This window comes from Natator depressus, chromosome 11 (genome assembly GCF_965152275.1).
Source record: "Natator depressus isolate rNatDep1 chromosome 11, rNatDep2.hap1, whole genome shotgun sequence".
NCBI classification, from domain to species: Eukaryota; Metazoa; Chordata; order Testudines; family Cheloniidae; genus Natator; species Natator depressus.
The window spans coordinates 81,196,633-81,218,412 of NC_134244.1; the positions used below are offsets into that span (position 1 = coordinate 81,196,633).

At 52.6% G+C, this 21,780-nt stretch overlaps 1 protein-coding gene and 1 long non-coding RNA gene across 4 annotated transcripts; both read left to right on the plus strand.

Moving 5' to 3' along the window:
- The first annotated feature begins 954 nt into the window (after positions 1-954).
- LOC141996283 (uncharacterized) lies at positions 955-4,941 on the plus strand. Its single transcript, XR_012641516.1, has 3 exons — positions 955-1,247; positions 1,783-1,970; positions 4,015-4,941. It is a non-coding gene; the product is annotated as an uncharacterized LOC141996283 (long non-coding RNA).
- A 1,919-nt stretch (positions 4,942-6,860) lies between these two features.
- Positions 6,861-20,859, plus strand: LOC141996278 (uncharacterized). 3 transcript variants are annotated; one of them, XM_074968264.1, is made up of 6 exons: positions 6,861-6,928; positions 8,499-8,592; positions 12,057-12,160; positions 15,041-15,167; positions 15,529-15,642; positions 19,392-20,859. In XM_074968264.1, the coding sequence occupies exons 4-6, from the start codon at positions 15,041-15,043 to the stop codon at positions 20,360-20,362; spliced, it is 1,212 nt and encodes a 403-aa protein (XP_074824365.1). In that variant the 5' UTR covers positions 6,861-6,928; positions 8,499-8,592; positions 12,057-12,160; the 3' UTR covers positions 20,363-20,859. The 3 variants fall into 3 exon arrangements, with proteins under 3 accessions (XP_074824365.1, XP_074824366.1, XP_074824367.1); XM_074968265.1 differs by having other exon boundaries at positions 19,428-20,859; XM_074968266.1 differs by having other exon boundaries at positions 19,431-20,859.
- The last annotated feature ends 921 nt before the right edge of the window (positions 20,860-21,780 follow it).

The window sequence follows — 21,780 nt, forward strand, 5'->3', positions numbered from 1 at the left end:
GATAACCCAGGCGTCCTGGCTCCCAGCCCCCCTGCTCTAACCACCAGCCCCCACTCCCCTCCCAGAGCCGGCGAGTGAACCCAGGCGTCCTGGCTCCTAGTCCCCCTCCCTCTAACCCACCAGCCCCGACTCCTTTCCTAGAGTCAGGGAGAGAACCCAGGAGTCCTGGCTCCCAGCCCCCCTTGTTCTAACCCACCAGCCCCCACTCCCCTCCCAGAGCCAGGGAGAGAACCCAGGTGTCCTGGCTCCTAGTCCCGCTCCCTCTAATCCACCAGCCCCCACTCCCTTCCTAGAGTCAGGGAGAGAACCCAGGCGTCCTGGCTCCCAGCCCCCCGCTCTAACCACCAGCCCCCACTCCCCTCCCAGAGCCGGGGACAGAACCCAGGAGTCCTGGCTCCCAGCCCCCCTGCTCTAACCACCAGCCCCCATTCCTCTCCCAGGGCTGGGGAGTGAACCCAGGCGTCCTGGCTCCTAGTCCCCCTCCCTCTAACCCACCAGCCCCCACTCCCCTCCCAGAGCCAGGGAGAGAACCCAGGTGTCCTGGCTCCCAGCCCCCCCTGCTCTAACCACCAGCCCCCACTCCCTTCCTAGAGTCAGGGAGAGAACCCAGGAGTCCTGGCTCCCAGCCCCCCTGCTCTAACCACCAGCCCCCACTCCTCTCCCAGGGCTGGGGAGAGAACCCAGGTGTCCTGGCTCCTAGTCCCGCTCCCTCTAACCCACCAGCCCCCACTCCCTTCCTAGAGTCAGGGAGAGAACCCAGGCGTCCTGGCTCCCAGCCCCCCTGCTCTAACCACCAGCCCCCACTCCCCTCCCAGGGTCGGGGAGAGAACCCAGGAGTCCTGTCTGTTACTGCTGCCTCCACGCGCAGAGGCACAAGCCGCAGCTATCTCAGCGCAGGGGATTAGCTGTCTCCTGCACCCAGGGTTGCCACGTCCCAAGCGTGATCAGAGGTGACCTGTGACTGGGACAAAAGTCCACCCTCCTTGTCGCGTCGCACTTTGAGTTGTTTTCCAGGCTGCTGGCAGCCCCCTCGGAGGGAAGAGGACTGACCCAGCAGGGTGGGAGATTGCCTGGCCCCCAGCCCCGAACCAAATTCCAACTGCCCAGCGCTGCTGAGGTCAAGGCCAGGCACCCAGTCTCATCTCGGCAGGCGCTTCAGGGGCTGGGAACACCTGGGGATTGGATAAGCAGCCCCCAAAGGATCTGTGTGGGCCAGGAGGGGTCAGGCAGCAGCTGGGCCTGAGCAGGTAGGAAGGCATGAGGCGAGTCCCTCATAATGGGCAATTCGTATGGGTGGACCGGGTGGGTCAGCGGATAGGACACTAGGCTGGGAAGCAGGACTCCTGGGGTCCATCCCTGGTTTGGAGAGGGGAGTAGTGAGGTCTAGTGCGGGCCTGGGATCCAGGACTCCTGGGGTCTATCTCTGGAAGGGGAGTGGGGTCAAGTGGGTCAGAGCAGGGGGGCTGGGAGCCAGGACTCCTGGGGTCCATTCCTGGTTTGTGGAAGGGAGTGGGGTCAAGCAGATTAAAGCAGGGGGAGCTGGGGTCAGGTCTCCTGTGTGATCACATTTAGTCTGTCTATGCCTCAGTTTTTCCTCCATAAAATGGGTGTAGTGGTCCCATGCCCTTATAGGGGGGTTGTGCGGATAATTTAATGTTGGCTAAGGGAGGTGGGATAGTCTGGCAATGGGGGTGGGGTGGCTCAAAGATATACCGACAAGTCCCATAGAAAGGACAGTCCCTGTGGGATGGCGGCACAGAAACTGGAAGTTATGTCTGGCAGGTTCGTTCCACAGCAGCAGAGATTCTTCTCCAAGGATCCACTCCGGACAGCTGCTTTAGCTCCTGAGCCGGAGGCTGGTTGGTCACTGCAGATCCCATATCCCCCTTTGGCTGCCCACATCCTAGCTGTCCTCCTGGGCTCCGATTCCTTGCAGGGTTACCCCAAGATGAAGGTCTACAGAGAAAAAGGTAACTACTGCATGGTTCCCAGGGTATCAAAGAAACAGACCCCTGCAGGCCCCGGTGCAACTTCACGGGGCCCTACGCACCAGCTAGCCACACCATCGAGATACCCCATTCTCCCATCCTCTGCAGGGAGACGGACAATCCCCACTCCCCTCTGCTGCCCTGAGCCCATGATACTGTATAGCCGCCCCTTCCCCTTCCCCACCTGACCCTCTGCTGCCCTGAGCCCATGATACTGTATAGCCGCCCCTTCCCCTTCCCCACCCCACCCTCTGCTGCCCTGTGCCCATGACACAGTATAGCCGCCCCTTCCCCTTCCTCACCCCACCTTCTGCTGCCCTGAGCCCATGATACTGTATAGCCACCCCTTCCCCTTCCCCACCCCACCCTCTGCTGCCCTGTGCCCATGACACAGTATAGCCGCCCCTTCCCCTTCCTCACCCCACCTTCTGCTGCCCTGAGCCCATGATACTGTATAGCCACCCCTTCCCCACCCCACCCTCTGCTGCCCTGTGCCCATGACACAGTATATCCGCCCCTTCCCCACCCCACCCTCTGTTGCCCTGTGCCCATGATACTGTATAGCCACCCCTTCCCCTTCCCCACCCGACCCTCTGCTGCCCTGAGCCCATGATACTGTATAGCCACCCCTTCCCCTTCCCCACCCCACCCTCTGCTGCCCTGTGCCCATGATACTGTATAGCCGCCCCTTCCCCTTCCCCACCTCACCCTCTGTTGCCCTGTGCCCATGATACTGTATAGCCACCCCTTCCCCTTCCCCACCCCACCCTCTGCTGCCCTGTGCCCATGATACTGTATAGCCGCCCCTTCCCCTTCCCCACCTCACCCTCTGTTGCCCTGTGCCCATGATACTGTATAGCCACCCCTTCCCCTTCCCCACCCCACCCTCTGCTGCCCTGTGCCCATGACACAGTATAGCCGCCCCTTCCCCACCCCACCCTCTGCTGCCCTGTGCCCATGATACTGTATAGCCGCCCCTTCCCCTTCCCCACCCCCACCCCACCCCACCCCACCTTCTGCTGCCCTGTGCCCATGACACAGTATAGCCACCCCTTCCCCTTCCCCACCCGACCCTCTGTTGCCCTGTGCCCATGATACTGTATAGCCACCCCTTCCCCTTCCCCACTCCACCCTCTGCTGCCCTGTGCCCATGACACAGTATAGCCATCCCTTCCCCACCCCACCCCACCCTCTTCTGCCCTGTGCCCATGACACAGTATAGCCACCCCTTCCCCCACCCCACCCGACCCTCTGCTGCCCTGTGCCCATGATACTGTATAGCCGCCCCTTCCCCACCCGACCCTCTGCTGCCCTGTGCCCATTACACAGTATAGCCACCCCTTCCCCACCCCACCCCACCCTCTACTGCTTTGTGCCCATGACACAGGAAATAAACTTGTTTGTCTTAGCGATTAACTGAACAAGCAGTAGGACTGAGTGGACTTATAGGCGCTAAAGTTTTACATTGTTTTGTTTTGGAGTGCAGTTATGTAACAAAAAAACCTACATTTGTAAGTTGCATTTTCATGATAAAGAGACTGCACTACCGTACTTTTATGAAGTGAATTGGAAAATACTATTTCTTTTATCATTTTTACAGAGCAAATATTTGTAATAAATAATAATATAAAGTGAGCACTGTACACTTTGTATTCTTTGCTGTAATTGTAATCAATATAATTGAAAATGTAGATAAAAGAACATCCAAAATATTAAATAAATTTCAACTGGTATTCTATTGTTTAACAGTGCGATTAAAACTGTGATTAATCACAATTAATTAAATGTGATTAAAAAAATTTTTTTTTAGTTAATCGCGTTAGTTAACTGCGAGTAATCAACAGCCCTAATTGTAAATGTTTTTATGTTCTATGAGAATCTCTGCCCAGGGTCCTCCCTGCTGTAGTTAGTTTCCAGAGCCTGGGAAAGGGGAATGGATGAGCTCTTGTTTGAGCTACTGCAATAGGCGTTGCTGCTTCTATCTGTAAGCCTAGGATCTCCCCTGCTGGGTTGTCTCTCTCCACAGAGGATGTCATTCTGGACCCAGACACAGCTCACCCCAGTCTGACCCTTTCCAAGGACTGGAGAAGTGTGACAGCCACAAACACAAGGCTGGCTCTGGCCAATGACCCGGGGAGATTCGACGTTTACTCCTGCGTGCTGGGCTCTGATGGCTACATATCAGGGACGCATTATTGGGACATGGAGGTGGCCGACACAGGGGGCTGGGCTCTGGGTGTCACTAAGGAGTCCGCCAGCAGGAAAGGATGGTTCAATTTCAGTCCCGAGCAAGGAACCTGGGCCATCCAGCTCTCCATGGGCCAGTACCGGGAAGTCACTGCAGATTGGAGCCCGCTGGACCCGCCCCAGAGCCCCAGCATGATCAGAGTGTATTTGGAGTATGAAGGTGGGGTTGTGTGCTTCTATGATGCAGACACCATGGCCCCCATCCATGCCTTCACTACCTCCTTCAAGGGGAAGATCTACCCATTCTTCTGGGTCTGGTCTGTAGGGACTTCCCTTAGACTGTGTCCCCCCGCAACTCTCCAATAACTGAGGGCACAGTCTAGAGGCTGCTGCCCTTTCTAAGGACATCAATGGACATTGGATGGTGTTTTGTCTCAGCCAGAGATTGAAGTGTGATCAGGGTAATGCGTCTGGATTTTAGCCTATGACGCAGCATCACCTGTAAACACCTCTGTTCTGCCTGCCACGCTGCCCCTTGTGCATGGATGGGAAATGCTCCCTAATAAAACCCAAGCAGCCGCTACCTCCTCCTTCCCCTTCTTAATTGCCGTCTCTGCCACAATGCCTCCAGAACTCAGGCTGGTGATAAGGGCTAGGCAGGTGATCTGCTGTGACTATGACTCTTCTTTATCTTTCCTGTCCTACTCTACCTCTACCTCCAATTGAAAAGAAATACACCGGGTCCCCCTGTAGCTAGCTAAGCTGGTCCAATTCTTCCCTGTACCATGGGGAAATGAGAATTCTGGCTTAGCACAAACATTCATTGTTTTGTTCTAGAGGGAACTGATAAAGATAAGATGGCAATGCAGGTCTTTCCTTCTAGGGGTATAGGGTATAAACTGGCAATAAATACACTGAAGCTGGAAATAAGGAGGAGGTTTCAATTCTAACCATCAAAGGAGTGAGGTTCTGGAACAGCCTCCCAACTGGAATCGGATGGGGTGGGGGGGAGCCAGGGGAAACAACCTATTCAAGGAGGGATTGTGAAAAGTTTGTGAACGAGATTATATATGGGGTTCTTTGCGATAGCACAGACTGAACTCTGTCACCCAGAAGGTCCCTTCCAGTCCTATGTCCATAGGTGAAAAGAAACTAAGACAAGCCATGACCTTTAACACATTGGCTTCCTCCCTAATTTTCTTACCTGAGGCAAGGATGCAACCACCTGTCATGGGATAATTACATTTCTGGCGTGTTGAGACGGTATGTGTAGGGTGAGAGCAGAGATGCTGGGTAGGCCACTAGCTGTTTTTAAGAAACTACATAGGCTCATAATAGATGCTGATGGAGGCTAGAAGTAGTCCCTGTCTTCTCCTATTTTGAGCTTTTGAGAAAACATGGCATGTGGTTGCAATGGCAGACCTTTCCAGGGACCAGTCGCCCCGAGCAGGACTTTCCAGAGTGATTGAACTCACTCGCTCATTTGCACCGTGCTGGGCAGGACTTGGGGTTGAGTTGCGGGAGGAGGTGAAGGCTCCGGCTGGGAGTGCGGACTGTGGTGTGGGTCTGGGGATGAGGGATTTGGGGTGGAAGAGGGGGCTCCGGGCTGGGGCTGAGGGGTTCGAAGTGTGGGAGGGGGCTAGGCGCTGGGGCAGGGGGATGGGGCGTGGGAGGTGGTGAGGGGTGCAGGCTCCCAGAGGTGCTTACCTCAAGCAACTCCCGGAAGCAGACGCATGTCACCCCTCCAGCTCCCAGGCGGATGTGTGGCCAGGTGACTCTGCACGGTGCCCAGTCCACAGGCACCACCCATTGGCCACTGTTCCCAGCCAATAGGAGCTGCAGAACCGACGCTTGGGCAGGGGCAGCATGCCGAGCCCCCTGGCTGTCCCTGCACGTAGGAGCTGGAGGGGTAATGCCCAACACAGGCAGAGAGCCTGCCTTAGCCCTGCTGTGCCGCCAACTAAAGGCCGGAGCTGCCAGGGTCACTTTTTGACCAGGAGTTCCAGCTGAAAACTGGATGCCGACCTGGGAACCCAAACCCCTTTAAAAGTCCACACTGGGAAACGAGCCGGTAATGAGTCCCTAAACTTCTGCCCTCAGTCCCTTCACTGGTTCTGCCTCTGCTAGGGCGGCCAGCTTGGGATGGGTGTATTCCTGGGGGTCCATCACACCACACGATCTTTAATTAAAGATGAACCTTGACTCCTGGAGGCTGGCGCCCCGGGAGCGCAGAGCGGAGCTGCCATGGAAACGTCCTCCTTCTTTTGCAAAGTAACTCAGCAGACTTGTATGCATGCTGTGCGGGGGAGGGGGGGATAAAAGGGATCCCGGTTAAAGTTGCTCCCCCACCGAGAGGGCGCCCCTGCCTTGCCCATTGTCTGCGCACGGGGGGGGGGAGGCCCCGCTGGAGCCCGATCCTGCCCCTCTCCAAGCCCTTTGGCTGCATTTCCTCCGCCTGAACCATGAACCCCCCCCCAGAGCCCGCCCCGCGCAGGTGGGAGCTGAGCGGGGGGAGGCATCCAGTGGCTTCGTGTCTGCGCCCCCCGCCCCCAGCCCTGCAGCGGGCGTGTTCGCCACTAGGGGGCGCAGCGTGGGCTGAGACAGAGCCTTCAGGGCTGCAAGCGGCAGCCAGAGACGTCGGCCGGCGGGCCGAGCAGCTCGGCGCTCCGCTTGTCAAGCCTGGGTCAGGCGGCGAACGGGCTGGAGGGCGGGGCTCGGCCTGGCGGCGCGCGGCGCGGGGCCGTTGCGGACCGGTGAGTGCGGCCCTTCCCCCCACCTCCCACTCCCCTGCCTGAGAGCCTCCCTCACAGACCCCGCCCCGCCCCCCGCCCGAGGAGACTCCCCACAGAGCCCGCCCCCTGCCCCTCCCACAGGGAGAGACTCCCTCCCACAGACCCTGCCCCGCCCCCTCTCCCCCACAGACCCCGCCCCCTGCCCCTCCCACGAGGAGAGACCGCCTCACACAGACCCTGCCCCGCCCCCCGCCTGAGGAGACTCCCCCACAGACCCCGCCCCCATGGGGAGAGACTGCCTCCTGCAGACCCTGCCCCGCCCCCTCTCCCACAGACCCTGCCCCCTGCCCCTCCCGCAGGGAGAGACTGCCTCACACAGACCCTGCCCCGCCCCCTCTCCCCACCCATGGGGAAGAGACCACCTCACAGAGACCCTGCCCCGCCCCTGTTCCCCACAGACCCCCGCCCCCTGCCCCTCCCACAGGGAGAGACTCCCTCCCACATACCCTGCCCCGCCCCCCCTCCTGAGGAGACTCCCCCACAGACCCTGCCCCCATGGGGAGAGACTGCCTCCCACAGACCCTGCCCCGCCCACTCTCCCCCACAGAGCCCGCCCCCTGCCCCCCCCATGGGGAAGAGATCACCTCACACAGACCCTGCCCCCTGCCCTCCCTCACACCCTGCCCCACCTCACACAGACCCTGCCCCGCCCCCCGCCTGAGGAGACTCCCCCACAGACCCCGCCCCCATGGGGGGAGACTGCCTCCCACAGACCCTGCCCCACCCCCTTTCCCCCACAGACCCCGCCCCCATGGGGACAGACTGCCTCCCACAGACCCTGCCCCGCCCCCTCTTCTCCACAGATCCTGCCAGACCCCAAACATTTTTCACACCGCAATAACAATAACGACAATAATAAGGAAATAGAAAGATTTTGCCATCCATTCAAAAGCTTCTGGTGGGTCCAGATGTGGTCCGTGGTCCACCTATTGACTGCCCCGAGGGGCAGGGTGGGAGTGTTGGTTTAGGGGCTTCCCACAGAAACCAGGAAATCGGAGGCAAAATAGACATTCATGGCCCCCCAAAATGTGGCAATCCCCTGCGAGGTTTCCGTGTGCACAAAGCTGCTTTTGTGCCACAGACGCCATCTGCACATTCACCTGGGGGATGGGCAGGAGGGGAATGCCTGGAAAATGATGGTGGGAGCAAGTTCACAGGATGATCCCGGTCATCAGTGCAATTGAAAAGAGTGAGGGTTTTCCCAGCGTGAAGAGTCTAAGTGTCTGGCTTTGTCTACACTGACAGCGGCAGCGTTTTAATGCTATAATGTGGTCGTGGCGCCAGTGCTGTAGGAAAACCACCTCCACGAGGGGCGTAGCTTCCAGCACTAGGAGCCTGTCTACACTGGCAAGTTACTGCGCTGAAACTTGCTGCGCTCGGGGGTGATTTGTCACACCCTTGAGCGAGAAAGTTTCAGCGCAGTAACTTGCCAGTGTAGACAGCCCCAAGTGTGTAGGGCCTGGGCAGTGGAATCAGGGAGTGAACTGAAGCCCGTTCTGAAACCCCTTCAATGCCCTTTTCACCCTGACAGGCTGCAGAGTAACAACCAGGTTTCGCTCCAGATTCACTCCAGATTGTCACCTTGTCCCAGGGGATGGGAAATGGATTCCATGAAGCCAGCTCAGGTAGGGGACTGTCAAGGGGTTGTGGAGGCAGGGCCTTTGCCTAACTGTGCAGTGGAAAGGGGAGGGAGCAGGACATGCAGAAGTCGGGGAGACCATTTACTGGTCATGGCAGAGGGGCCATGTACATTGGCCAAACCAGACAGTCTCTACACAAAAGAATAAATGGACACAAATCAGACATCAAAAATTATAACATTCAAAAACCAGTAGGAGAACACTTCAGTCTCCCTGGACACTCAATTACAGACCTAAAAGTCGCAATTCTTCAACAAAAAAACTTCAAAACCAGACTCCAACGAGAAACTGCAGAACTGGAATTAATTTGCAAACTGGATACCATTAAATTAGGCTTGAATAAAGACTGGGAGTGGATGGGTCATTACACAAACTAAAAACTATTTCCCCATGCTAATTTTTCCCCTACTGTTATTGACACCTTCTTGTCAACTGTTTGAAATGGGCCATCCTGATTATCACTACAAAAGTTTTTTTTTCTCCTGCTGTTAATAGCCCACCTTAATTGATTAGTCTTGCTAGACTTGGTATGGCAACCCCCATCTTTTCTTGTTCTCTGAACATATATATCTTCCTACAGTATTTTCTACTGCATGCATCTGATGAAGTGGGTTTTAGCCCATGAAAGCTTGTGCCCAAATAAATTTTAGTCTCTAAGGTGCCACAAGTACTCCTCTTTCTTTTACCTCTGAGGTAGTGGTGAATACTGAGCATCTGCAAATGAAGTAATTGCTTCCAAGACTAGAAAGGTATACTAGATGAGAGCCAGCATGCAGAAGGGTTTGGATTAGAAAAGAAAGAGAGAGTCGATCAGGAAAAGTGGGACAGGCAGGGAAGCCGGAGAAGAGCTACAGGAAACATATTAAAAAAGGTGCTTCAGAGAGAGAGAAAGAAAAACAGAGTGGAGCAAAATTGACTGACCAGGAACTGAAAAGCAAACTGAAAAGGTCGAAACAGCAGACTGGACTTCTACATAGAGTGCTTCCGCCGACGTGCACGGGCTGAAATTGTGGAAAAGCAGCATCACTTGCCCCATAACCTCAGCCGTGCAGAACACAATGCCATCCACAGCCTCAGAAACAACTCTGACATCATAATCAAAAAGGCTGACAAAGGAGGTGCTGTTGTCATCATGAATAGGTCGGAATATGAACAAGAGGCTGCTCGGCAGCTCTCCAACACCACTTTCTACAAGCCATTACCCTCTGATCCCACTGAGAGTTACCAAAAGCATCTACAGCATTTGCTCAAGAAACTTCCTGAAAAAGCACAAGATCAAATCCGCACAGACACACCCCTGGAACCCCGACCTGGGATATTCTATCTACTACCCAAGATCCATAAACCTGGAAATCCTGGGCGCCCCATCATCTCAGGCATTGGCACCCTGACAGCAGGATTGTCCGGCTATGTAGACTCACTCCTCAGGCCCTACGCTACCAGCACTCCCAGCTACCTTCGAGACACCACTGACTTCCTGAGGAAACTACAATCCATTGGTGATCTTCCTGATAACACCATCCTGGCCACTATGGATGTAGAAGCCCTCTACACCAACATTCCACACAAAGATGGACTACAAGCCATCAAGAACACTATCCCCGATAATGTCACGGCTAACCTGGTGGCTGAACTTTGTGACTTTGTCCTTACCCATAACTATTTTACATTTGGGGACAATGTATACCTTCAGATCAGCGGCACTGCTATGGGTACCCGCATGGCCCCACAGTATGCCAACATTTTTATGGCTGATTTAGAACAACGCTTCCTCAGCTCTCGTCCCCTAATGCCCCTACTTTACTTGCGCTATATTGATGACATCTTCATCATCTGGACCCATGGAAAAGAAGCCCTTGAGGAATTCCACCATGATTTCAACAATTTCCATCCCACCATCAACCTCAGCCTGGTCCAGTCCACACAAGAGATCCACTTCCTGGACACTACAGTGCTAATAAACGATGGTCACATCAACACCACTCTATACCGGAAACCTACTGACCGCTATTCCTACCTACATGCCTCCAGCTTTCACCCTGACCACACCACACGATCCATCGTCTACAGCCAAGCTCTGCGATACAACCGCATTTGCTCCAACCCCTCAGACAGAGACAAACACCTACAAGATCTCTATCAAGCATTCTTACAACTACAATACCCACCTGCAGAAGTGAAGAAACAGATTGATAGAGCCAGAAGAGTTCCCAGAAGTCACCTACTACAGGACAGGCCTAACAAAGAAAATAACAGAACGCCACTAGCCGTCACCTTCAGCCCCCAACTAAAACCCCTCCAACGCATTATTAAGGATCTACAACCTATCCTGAAGGATGACCCAACACTCTCACAAATCTTGGGAGAAAGGCCAGTCCTTGCCTACAGACAGCCCCCCAACCTGAAGCGAATACTCACCAACAACCACATACCACACAACAGAACCACTAACCCAGGAACCTATCCTTGCAACAAAGCCCGTTGCCAACTGTGCCCACATATCTATTCAGGGAACACCATCACAGGGCCTAACAACATCAGCCACACTATCAGAGGCTCGTTCACCTGCACATCCACCAATGTGATATATGCCATCATGTGCCAGCAATGCCCCTCTGCCATGTACATTGGTCAAACTGGACAGTCTTTACGTAAAAGAATAAATGGACACAAATCAGATGTTAAGAATTATAACATTCATAAACCAGTCGGAGAACACTTCAATCTCTCTGGTCACGCAATCACAGACATGAGGATCGCTATCTTAAAGCAAAAAAACTTCAAATGCAGACTCCAGCGAGAAACTGCTGAATTGGAATTCATTTGCAAATTGGATACTATTAATTTGGGCTTGAATAGAGACTGGGAGTGGCTAAGTCATTATGCAAGGTAGCCTATCTCCCCTTGTTTTTTTCCTACAAACCCCCCCCCAAGATGTTCTGTTTAAACTTGGATTATTGCTGTGCACATTGTAAGATGAGCTATTGCCAGCAGGAGAGTGAGTTTGTGTGTGTGGTTTTTGGAGGGGGGTGTGTGGGGGGGGGGGGTGAGAAAACCTGGATTAGTGCTGGAAATGACCCACCTTGATTATCATGCGCATTATAAAGAGAGGTTTCAAAGAGGGATGGGCTATTACCAGCAGGAGAGTGAGTTTGTATGTGTGTCTGGGGGGGGGGGGAAGGGGGGGAAGGGTGAGAAAACCTGGATTTGTGCTGGAAATGGCCCTCCTTGATGATCACTTTAGATAAGCTGTTACCAGCAGGACAGTGGGGTGGGAGGAAGTTTTGTTTCATGGTCTCTGTGTGTATATAATGTCTTCTGCAGTTTCCACGATATGCTATGCATCCGATGAAGTGAGCTGTAGCTCACGAAAGCTCATGCTCAAATAAACTGGTTAGTCTCTAAGGTGCCACAAGTACTCCTTTTCTTTTTTCTTTTTACGAATACAGACTAACACGGCTGTTACTCTGAAACCTGAAAAGCAATAGCGATTAAAGAAAAATACCGAAGCATTTATAACAGCGATTTAAAGGGATACCAATGGACTTATAAAGTAAGCCTGCTATTCTTTTAATTATAGTAGAGAATAGACATAGTGAAGGATAGTATATAGGATTTGTGTCTTTGAGTTTATAAGAATGCATACATTTGTGTTACCGATTGCCAGCTAACTATGCAAACTTGAAAGCAATTTAAGAAATGCTGTCAGCAATTTGTTACAAACTGGCCATTTCTAGCAGAGTGCTTCTCCTAGAATCATTTAAACTGTATGCTGTTGCAGTTTCAATGCTTTGTAATTTGCAGTAAGGGATTTGTTTGATTCCTATTTCTAGATTAGATTGTAGGAGGCATTGTTACTTTAATAAAAGGACACTGTTGTTTAGGAAAGAATACTGCCTGTGTCAATTATTTTATCTGAAGGTTATATTGTGTCATTTAGTATTTTCCTTAACAACCCTGGGAATTTATACCTTGGGGAGGACAGATTAAGAGAGCAACAGGCAGGTCATTACCTAGGGGCACCCAAAATCTATTTAAATCTAGGTAACGAGTCTGCTGCCTATGCCCTGAACCTCCATACCTGCAGCACCTTCCTCAGCTTGTTACCCACCTCCCCGCCACAAGTAACCCCCCTGCATCCTCTTCATTCTGCCTCCCGTATCCCATCTTCTGCTGCTTATCCTCCCCTCCTCCTGGGGCCTCTTCCAGCTACCTCCTGCCAGTTCCCCACAACACATGAATCCCTGTGTGCCCTTAAGGGTCAGTCTGCCTCCCCACCTCCCACTTACCCCCCATGCATCCTCCTGTCCAGCCCTCGGTCTGCTCCTCCCCCTTCCCAAACACATCCCCCTGTGACCTCCTTCATCTGCCTCCTGCCCACGCTCACACTTCCTGTCCGATCTTTGGCCTACCTCCTGCCTTCACCGCCCTGCACACAACTTGGTCTGCCTCCTAGTGGCTGTTGCAGATCCACAAGATCCATGCTACCCCCCCAACTTTTAAAAAGCTCCTTGGAGGATCCCCTTTAGTTGGCCAGACCCCCAAGTGGTCCCACTCTTCTGTAACGGCCTCACCGCCACCAAGAACGAGGGTCTGGGCTCCAGCCTTGCTGCTTCATGCCGTGAGCTCTGCCCAGCGAGTCCCACTGAGCCAGGGTCCTGGGCAGAGACCTGCCCGCTCTGCAAGGACCAGTTTATCTCAGCCAGGATTTGCAGTGACATCTGGCAGCCCTTTCCAAACAGAGCAGGGTTTACTATTGAGCCGGGAGCCAGCATGGGGAAGCCCTGAGATTAGCAGACAGAAGCTATGGTTAAGGTTTAGCCATAGCCCGTCCTGGCCAGGCCAGTGCAATCAGCCAGCCAAGCTGTGATGGATTCCATTACCGGCTGTGTCTCTTTGGGTGTGTCTACATAGCAACTAGACACCTGCAGCTGGCCTGTGCAAGCTGACTCGGGCTGTGGGGCTTAGGCTGTGGGGCTGTTCCATTGCTGTGTAGACATCTGGGCTGGAGCCCAGGCTGTAGGACCCTGTGAGGTGGGAGGGTCCCAGAGCTGGGGCTCCAGCCCAATCCTGGAAGTCTACACAGCAATGAAACAGCCCCTCAGCCAACGCCTCATGAGCCCAAGTCAGCTGGGACAGGCCAGCAGCGGGTTTCTCTTTGCTGTGTAGACAGACTCTGTCAGTCCAAAGCGAGAGCTCCATATCTCTCCAGAACGCAGCACCTAACCCTGCCACCTGGCACCTTTCCCCTTTGTTCTCCAATTGGGGCCTCAGCTCATCTTCCCAGCCCAGCCATGGGGGAGGTTGGGGGGGAATCTCCTTCCTCTGGGTCGTCGGTTGCCAGGGGTGTGTCCCAGCCACTGGGGCTCCCGCTGTCTTTTCGGATTCTCCATTGATCTGGGGGTTGGTTTCCAGCAAGCCCTTTAATGGCCCAGTCATTTCACCCCAGACGGCAAGATAACCACACCCCCCACACTCCTGGCCCCCTGCATATTATCTGTGCTGCTCCAGAAGAGGTGTTAACCCTCCTGCACCCACTGGGTAGCTATGCAAGGTAGAGAGAAAAACTGAGACATGCACATAGGAATCGCAGAAAATATTAAAGAAAATTTCCACTTGGTCACACCTACCCCAACACGCATCCATCTGCACCCCCTCAGCCTGCCCCCACCCCAATGACCCTGCACTCTTCTTGGTTAAGCTCCTCCCCACACACATCCCTTTTCATTCTATTTTTCACAAATCCTCCTTCCGCTGCCAACGGACTCCCTGTTGTCCCCCTCATCCCTCCTCAGTTTGCAACCCCAAATATGTGCCCTCCTCTGCATCCCGCCCCGCCACACACATGTCCCCTGTGACCTTCCCAGTCTGCCAGCTCACCCCCCACACACACGCCGTCCACTTGTTTCTTCCTCTTCCCGCCTCTAGCTCTGTACTCAGTCTGCCAACCCCAGAGCCCCAGCCACGTCCCCCCAGGAGAGCCTGGCTTCAGCCTCCGTGAAAACAATGGTAGCTGGTGGCCACCTTCGCTAGGCGAAGCCTCTCTTCCACATGTCAAATGGTGGGGAAATGGCGGCCATCTTGAGTAAGGGCATCTTGGCATCAGGCTCTCCTCTATCACAAAAAGCAATGGCAGAGGCCAGCCATGTTGAACATGTGCGATTTCACTGCCAGGAATGCTGAGACCACACATGTCAATTCGCAGATAAATATTGTGATACCCACGATAAAATTACTGGAGTCATGGTTTCACCCCTGTAACAGCATGTTTTTAAGCTAATCTTTCAGAAATTACCCCCCTCCCCATCATCCCCAAGGACTGTTCCTGCTCTCTGTGAACGTTCCCAGCTCTTTCTGCGACTGAGCTGGGGGGAGGAGGGGGCTGTGGCTGGGACAGCAGGTTGTAAGTGGGGGATGCTTGTTATTGATACAGATGCCGGTGACCTTCGAGGAAGTTGCTGTGTATTTCACCCAGGGGGAATGGGCCTTGCTGGACCCAGGTCAGAGAGCCCTCTACAGGGACGTCATGCAGGAGAATTACAGGAATGTGACTTCGCTGGGTAAGGATTCCTGTCCCCTTGGTGTTAGAAACTGGGCATCTTTGACGTGCCCAGGTTGGCTTCTCCCCAGGGTTCTTCCCTGATCCCTTAGATTTCAGGGGAATCAGTCCCATAGTCCCAGGCTCAGTAGGGTTAGGAAGGTGTAAAGAGTTTGCACAGTGATGCTGTACCAGAGTCATAAAATCCCCCAGTGAGTGGAGATCCCAGAATCCCTTTTTCTGCCCTCCCCAAAGGCTCTCCAGGAACACTTCCCATCCCTTTGGTTTATACAAGGGCACCCACCCACCCAGCATACCTGGAAACAGCTGTCTGAGAACAACGGTAAAACTCAGCTCTCACTTCATTTCTTTTCCCGGAGCAGGTTTTCCAATTCCCAAGCCCAGCGTGATCTCCCAGCTGGACCGAGGGGAAGAGCCATGGGTCCCCAATGTCCAGGGGTCCCAGGCTAGAGAGATCCTGAGAAACATCCCCAGAGGTGAGAAATTGGTTAAACGCATGTGGAAACCGTCCGTCATTGACTTACAGTGCTGGGATTCCCACGCAGGCCCCCTGAGCTCCTCTGGTTCTAACTCAATGCCCCCAGGTCAGGACTGTGCCTAGCATGTGTCGTGTCCTGCTGGCAGACGTAATTCATGGCTTTCCACTCACTCTGATGGACTCTTGACAGTAGCTCCCTTGCCCCTGAGTGTTCAGATGGGATGTGGAGGCAAAATTGGCTGTTCTCCTTCCAGGTGTGTGAGAGCTGAGTGACCTATAGCCAAAGAGTTTTCCCTGGTGGTTCCTGTCAGTTTGCCATGCATGTCTTCATGTATCCAGGCAAAGGAATAAAAGGTGGAGACACCCAGCACCCAGAAAGCTCCTTCTCAGCTGCAGTGACTGGTGGTCAGAGCTCTCCATCGGCTGTTGTTCACGGGTTTCCTTCTTTCTTCCGAGGAGACTTTTTTCTGTAAATAGTTCTAGTAGCTTATTGTGCACCCCTGTTTTTCCCACTGGAGATTTGGTTCTTTCTTATTTTATAAAGTTGTTTTTTCTTGTTTTTCTCTGCGGCTCTATTACCTGGTACCTAGGGGCTTGGTTATGTCAGAGTCTCCTAGAGTTCAGCACTGTCTCACTTGCAGGGTGTCTAATCCACTGAAAAACCCTCACACTCAGTGAGGGGCACATTAGAGACAAATGCTCTATTTGTAGATCTTTCAAGAAAAGAACACAAAAATATAGGGTCATAAGGTGGAGTGTGCTGTACATCTCTTCTCAGACCTCAGTCATCTGGAGTCCAGTACTTTGTCCTAGGCCAGGAGTTTTCCTATGGATCTTTGTTCCCCTTATCCCACCATATCCTGTAAGAGCTGTAAGTCAGTCTCACAGCATGACTTCACTTATAAATCAAAGAGCTTTTCTTCTTCAGAACTGGACCCTGGGAGCTGAAAAGCCTCAGCAGAGTCCCCATGGGAACTCTCAGGTAACAAGGTTAGAGAGCAGGTAGAGATTAGCTGCTGCCCAGTGTTGACAGTCAATCAGAGCAGGAAATCCAGCCATTGACTCCAGGACCAGAGCATGTTTCCTTGAGAATGGCTCTGACAATGTGATAAAGGCATCAACTTCAGTACTGCCAGAAACATTATTGTGATCCACGACACCTGATGCTCATGCAATGTCATGAGATTTGCTCTGTCTGTGGGTGCAGGATTCCCCTTTGGTGCAACAAGGTCCAACTCTGACTACTCATAGGGACAGCCTTTATTACAGTTGGAGATGCCCTCATCACTGGCTAGAACATCTGTAGGACCAATACCATCAGCCATGGCATTCTCGGCATCTTCTAAGCCTCCAGTACCGGTTTCTTCTACACAGATTGTTCCTATATGACTCAAGCCATCAGTACCAACATTAAAACCTACCGCCAAGAGGCACAGATCCAGAGGCTGTACTCTGAGTCCTCCTAGTATCACACCACCGATGGCCACCGACTGCCCATATTCATTATCAGATTCAGAAGAAGAACCCTATACTTCTTGTTCTAGAGAGGGAGATCTAGATTCTCTCCATTACATTTTTTGGTGACAAAATAGAGCATTCAGTGGAGATAGCACAACGGTAGATCTAGACATAGATCTCAGTGATGTTGCAGATGAACCCCGTGTCATATGAGTGCATGCAATAGCTGTAGTAGAGCCTATGCAGCATCCCTCCAACCTCTGGGCTGGCTTCTCCAGACTGTTTTTTAAGAGAGTTTTGTGTGGGCGGCAGTTGAGTAAGGGGTAAGACTCACCTTATAACTCAGGCTAATTGTGCTGTGAAGACACACTCTGCCAATAAGATTTGTGAAAGAAATAACTAGTCTTTTTTCTCAAGTTACGGTGCCAACAACCCTGAGATTAGAGATTAGTATTGTCTCCTCCCCAGGATCTCCCTTTGAGCCTATGGCTTTTGTCCTCTTCAGTACTTAGAATCATAGAATATCAGGATTGGAAGAGACCTCAGGAGGTCATCAAGTCCAACCCCCTGCTCAAAGCAGGACCAACACCCACAAAATCATGAGTGGCCACTCATGCACTCCCGGAAAACAGGACATTCTGGTACTTCCCAGAATGTCATGAGCCTGTTCTTGCTGACATGACCCCCACCCCACCAGTGTGACTTCTCATGCATGGTGTGTGTGAGCTCACTGCACGTAGGGGGTGGAATTTTTAAGAACACGCCACCCCACACTCACCAGCATGCAAGGACACACTGTCAGGGGTAAAGCGATGCGCTCTTCAGTATGGCATCTCCTGTCTGATACGGGACAAAACCAGTTTTGTCTGAGTACCGGGTGGGGAAGTGCTCTAGAAAAGCAGGACTATCTGGTTTAATACCAGACCAGTGGCCTGCCTGATTTATCACCTTTCCAGTGGCAGTTACTTCTACTAGAAGGGTTTGGAAACCACAAGCATGAATTTCATATCACTTCCCCCACCCCTTGGTAAACTCTTTTTATAAGAATAAAGTTGCTTTAAGGCTTCATCCACAGTTCTTCATCAAAGGCGGTTACCGATTTCCATCTTAATCAAACCATCTTTTTCCCTCCCTTTTCCCCCAAACCACGTTCACGTAAGGTTGAGGAGAAACATCATTTGCTGGATGTCTGCTGGCCCTTGCATTTTATCGGGACAGGACAAAACAGTTTCAGTCTTTGCCACAATTCTTTTTTTCCTGTGTGGAGAGAATGAGAGGACAGGAGGTTCCCATACGGTGAATTTCTGGGAGGATCACCTCTCATTCACTACAAGTTATGATCTTGCAAAGTTAAAACCTCCTTCCAAGCTGACAGCACCTTGTGTGAGAGCCTCGGCAGCTTTCCTACAGGATATTTCAATCCCAGATAACTGCAGGACAGCAACCTGGTCTTCAATTCACACTGTTCCCAAGCACGGTGCCCCTTCAGCCACTTCCAGAGACTGCGCTAGCTTTGGAAATTCTGAAAAGCAATTACAGAGCAGCTAGACTTCAAACCCTTCTCCATAGAACACTGTTTGGGAGTCACCTGAAGTGGACTAGGCACACAGAATCACTCAAAGAAAAAAAATACATACCTGTATTGGTTGTTTTCCAGGGCATCTTGCACGTATCTATTCCAGCACCAGCCCTGCTCCCTTCTCCTTCAGAGTCCATTACGACAGGATGCTGGTGGGAGGGATAGCTCAGTGGTTTGAGCATTGGCCTGCTAAACCCAGGCTTGTGAGTTCAATCCTTGAGGAGGCCATTTAGGGATCTGGGGCAAAAATTAGGGATTGGTCCTGCTTTGAGCAGAGGGTTGGACTAGATGACCTCCTGAGGTCCCTTCCAACCCTGATATTCTATGATTCTATGGTGCAAATGAACTGAGATGGTGCAGGGGGAGCTCTGTCCTTCATGTCCTTGCCTGGATGCATGAGGGCATGTATGGCGCATGTGCCACCCCAGTGGGTACCACTACAGAAACTCTCCAATTACAGTGCATTCAGCATTCACACCCATAAGTTGGAATAGACATGAAGTGGAATAGACATGCGCAACATTTTGAAAACATCAAATACAGTACATGTAGGTCGCTGATTTTCCCCTTCTCTCTTTCTTCATGGAAAGGTTTTGGGTGGGAGGGGGCGGGATTCAACTCCTGATTTGTCAGTGTTCCCAGCAATTATTTTGGTTTGTTTCCCCACTTTCCTGTTCTCCTTTTCTGACCTTCACGTTCCCCCGGCACAGGGACTGACTCCTGTCCGGATTCTCTCTCTGTCCCAGCAGATGAGGAGACTGTGAGTGAGAGCAATGAAGAGAATCCTTGTCCCACAGGTCCTGAGCGAATGGAACCAAAGGGCACATTGCTTGGAAGGTGTGAAGGGGATGATTCACAGAGTCCTGGGCAGGCCAGAGAAACTCAGTGCAGGCCAGAGAAGCAGCAGGGAAACCCCCCAGGGAAGACATTGGATGAATCCACTCACCGAGGGGGACGTTTGGAAGATCCCACTGTGGCCACGATCCAGGCGAGAACCTGCACTAAGGAGAAGCGGTTTGAATGTGCTGAGTGCAGGAAATGCTTCAGTTCTGGATCACACCTTATTAGACATCAGAGATCTCACACGGGAGAGACCCCCTATAACTGCCCTGAGTGTGGGAAACAATTCAATGACCAATCAAACCTTATTAGACATCAGCGAACCCACACAGGAGAGAGACCCCATAAGTGCCCTGACTGTGGGAAATGCTTCAGTCAGAGATCAGGCCTTATTGTACATCAGAGAATCCACACAGGAGAGAAATGCCATAAATGCCCTGACTGTGGACAAACCTTCACTCAGAGTGCACATGTAACTAGACATCAAAGGATTCACACGGGCGAGAGACCCTATGGATGCCCAGAGTGTGGAGAAAGCTTTGCTTGTACCTCAGACCTGATTATACACCTGAGAGTCCACACGGGAGAGAAACCCTATAGCTGCCCCGACTGTGGACAAAGCTTCACTCAGAGTCATCACCTTACTGACCATCGGAGAATCCACACAGGAGAGAGACCCTATATCTGCCCCGACTGCGGGAAAAGCTTCAGACAAAAATCTGGTTTCAATGTCCATCGGAGAAGGCACACGGGAGAGTGCCCCTATCAGTGTTCTGTTTGTGAGGAAAGGTACAAGACCAAGACTTCCTTAATATTCCACATGAAACTCCACATAGACTAGTGCCGGCCATTTCCTCTCCTCCTCTCTCTGTATCTATAGCGATCGGAGGAACGGGGGGATAATAAACAGTTGCCCAATGCCCTAGGGAGCCAAGTGGCACCACTGTTAATGTGTGTGCAGTGTGTCTCAGGAAGATGGAGACACTGGGAGCTTGACATTATTATTACAGTATTGCATTATTCTCTGACCTTCTCCCATTCCTTCCCGGGGCTCTATGTCCCAGGGGGACTTTTACCGAGCCAAAGGGTTCAGCTGGGTTTCCTGGTCCCTGTTTTCAGCCAGGGGCTCAGTTCACATTGTTGCACACTGGGATTATTCTGGAAATTGCTGCCCTGGGAGGCATTTTCTCCCTGTTTCTGCATGGTGGGGATGAGGAGAGGTCTGAAATTTCTGGAAATTCGGATGTCTGTGGAGTCTTTATGGCTCATTGAATTATTTTCTCAGTATTACTTAATTATGTGTTTTTTATCCCCAAATAAGATGCAAATAAAACTTTTCTGGCAAATCCCATTTTCCTGAGCAGCCTGGGAATTTCATTGGTTCTTGAGCTCTGGGAGGGGGAGAGGCTAAGTATCCCAGACTGGGCGAGTTGTTTGCCTCAGCAGGAATCACTCATTCCCCCATGTTCAGCCCTTTCACTGATGTCCCAGCCCATCCAGCCTTAGAAGCGGGAATGCAGGTACATCCATGTCTTTGCTCTTGCAGCTCTGCTGGCCTCTGAGCTCGATCTTTGGGTCTTGCCTTCCCCTCCACAAGGGTTCAGGTGTACTCTGGTAAGCTTATGAGCATGCATGAAGGCTCGTTCATTGTTTTCAATATGTTTTCTCAGGAGTTCTTTTACGTGAAGACTAAAATAGGGTTGTATAGCAGGAGCTGTGTGGTGACACTCTGAAGAGACAGCAAGCAGGTGTCCTGGGGCAGACTGTCTGAGCTGGGAATAACACAGGAAAGGCAGGGAGCTTTGCGGCCTGGAAATACTCCACACAGAAATGTAATGGCTGCGGAGCAAAAGCCTGAGATAGGTCCCCTGCATAGACAGCTAGTGCCTCCCTAGACGGGGCGGGGCACAATCTAAAGGGGAGGAGGACACGTGACCATCCCATGTGTCTCCCCTGCACAGTACCACCCTCCGCCCCGCCCTGCATGCAGCCTCGGGCCACAGCTCTCTTCCTGCCTGACATTACCTCAGGAGAAGGGAGTTTGCTCTCTTTCCTTCTCTCACAGTGCCTTCCCACCGCACATTTGGCCACTCTCCCTGCAAGCTGGGTGGGAACGAGGACGGAGCCGCTTCTGCCTGAGAGAGCCTGGCTGGGAGGCAGCAGCGGCCCGTTTCCTTCCCAGGCTCAGCGGCCGGGGACAGGGGCCAAGCTAGCTCAAGCTCCCCCCTCCCAGCAGCTAACTGGGGGCAATGCCAAACA

Coding starts and splice junctions, on each gene's coding strand:
- LOC141996278 (XM_074968264.1), top strand. CDS start 15,041: ATGCCGGTGACCTTCGAGGAAGTTGCTGTGTATTTCACCCAGGGGGAA. Junction 15,168..15,528: donor CAGGAATGTGACTTCGCTGG/GTAAGGATTCCT, acceptor TTCCCGGAGCAG/GTTTTCCAATTCCCAAGCCC. Junction 15,643..19,391: donor CCTGAGAAACATCCCCAGAG/GTGAGAAATTGG, acceptor CCCCCGGCACAG/GGACTGACTCCTGTCCGGAT.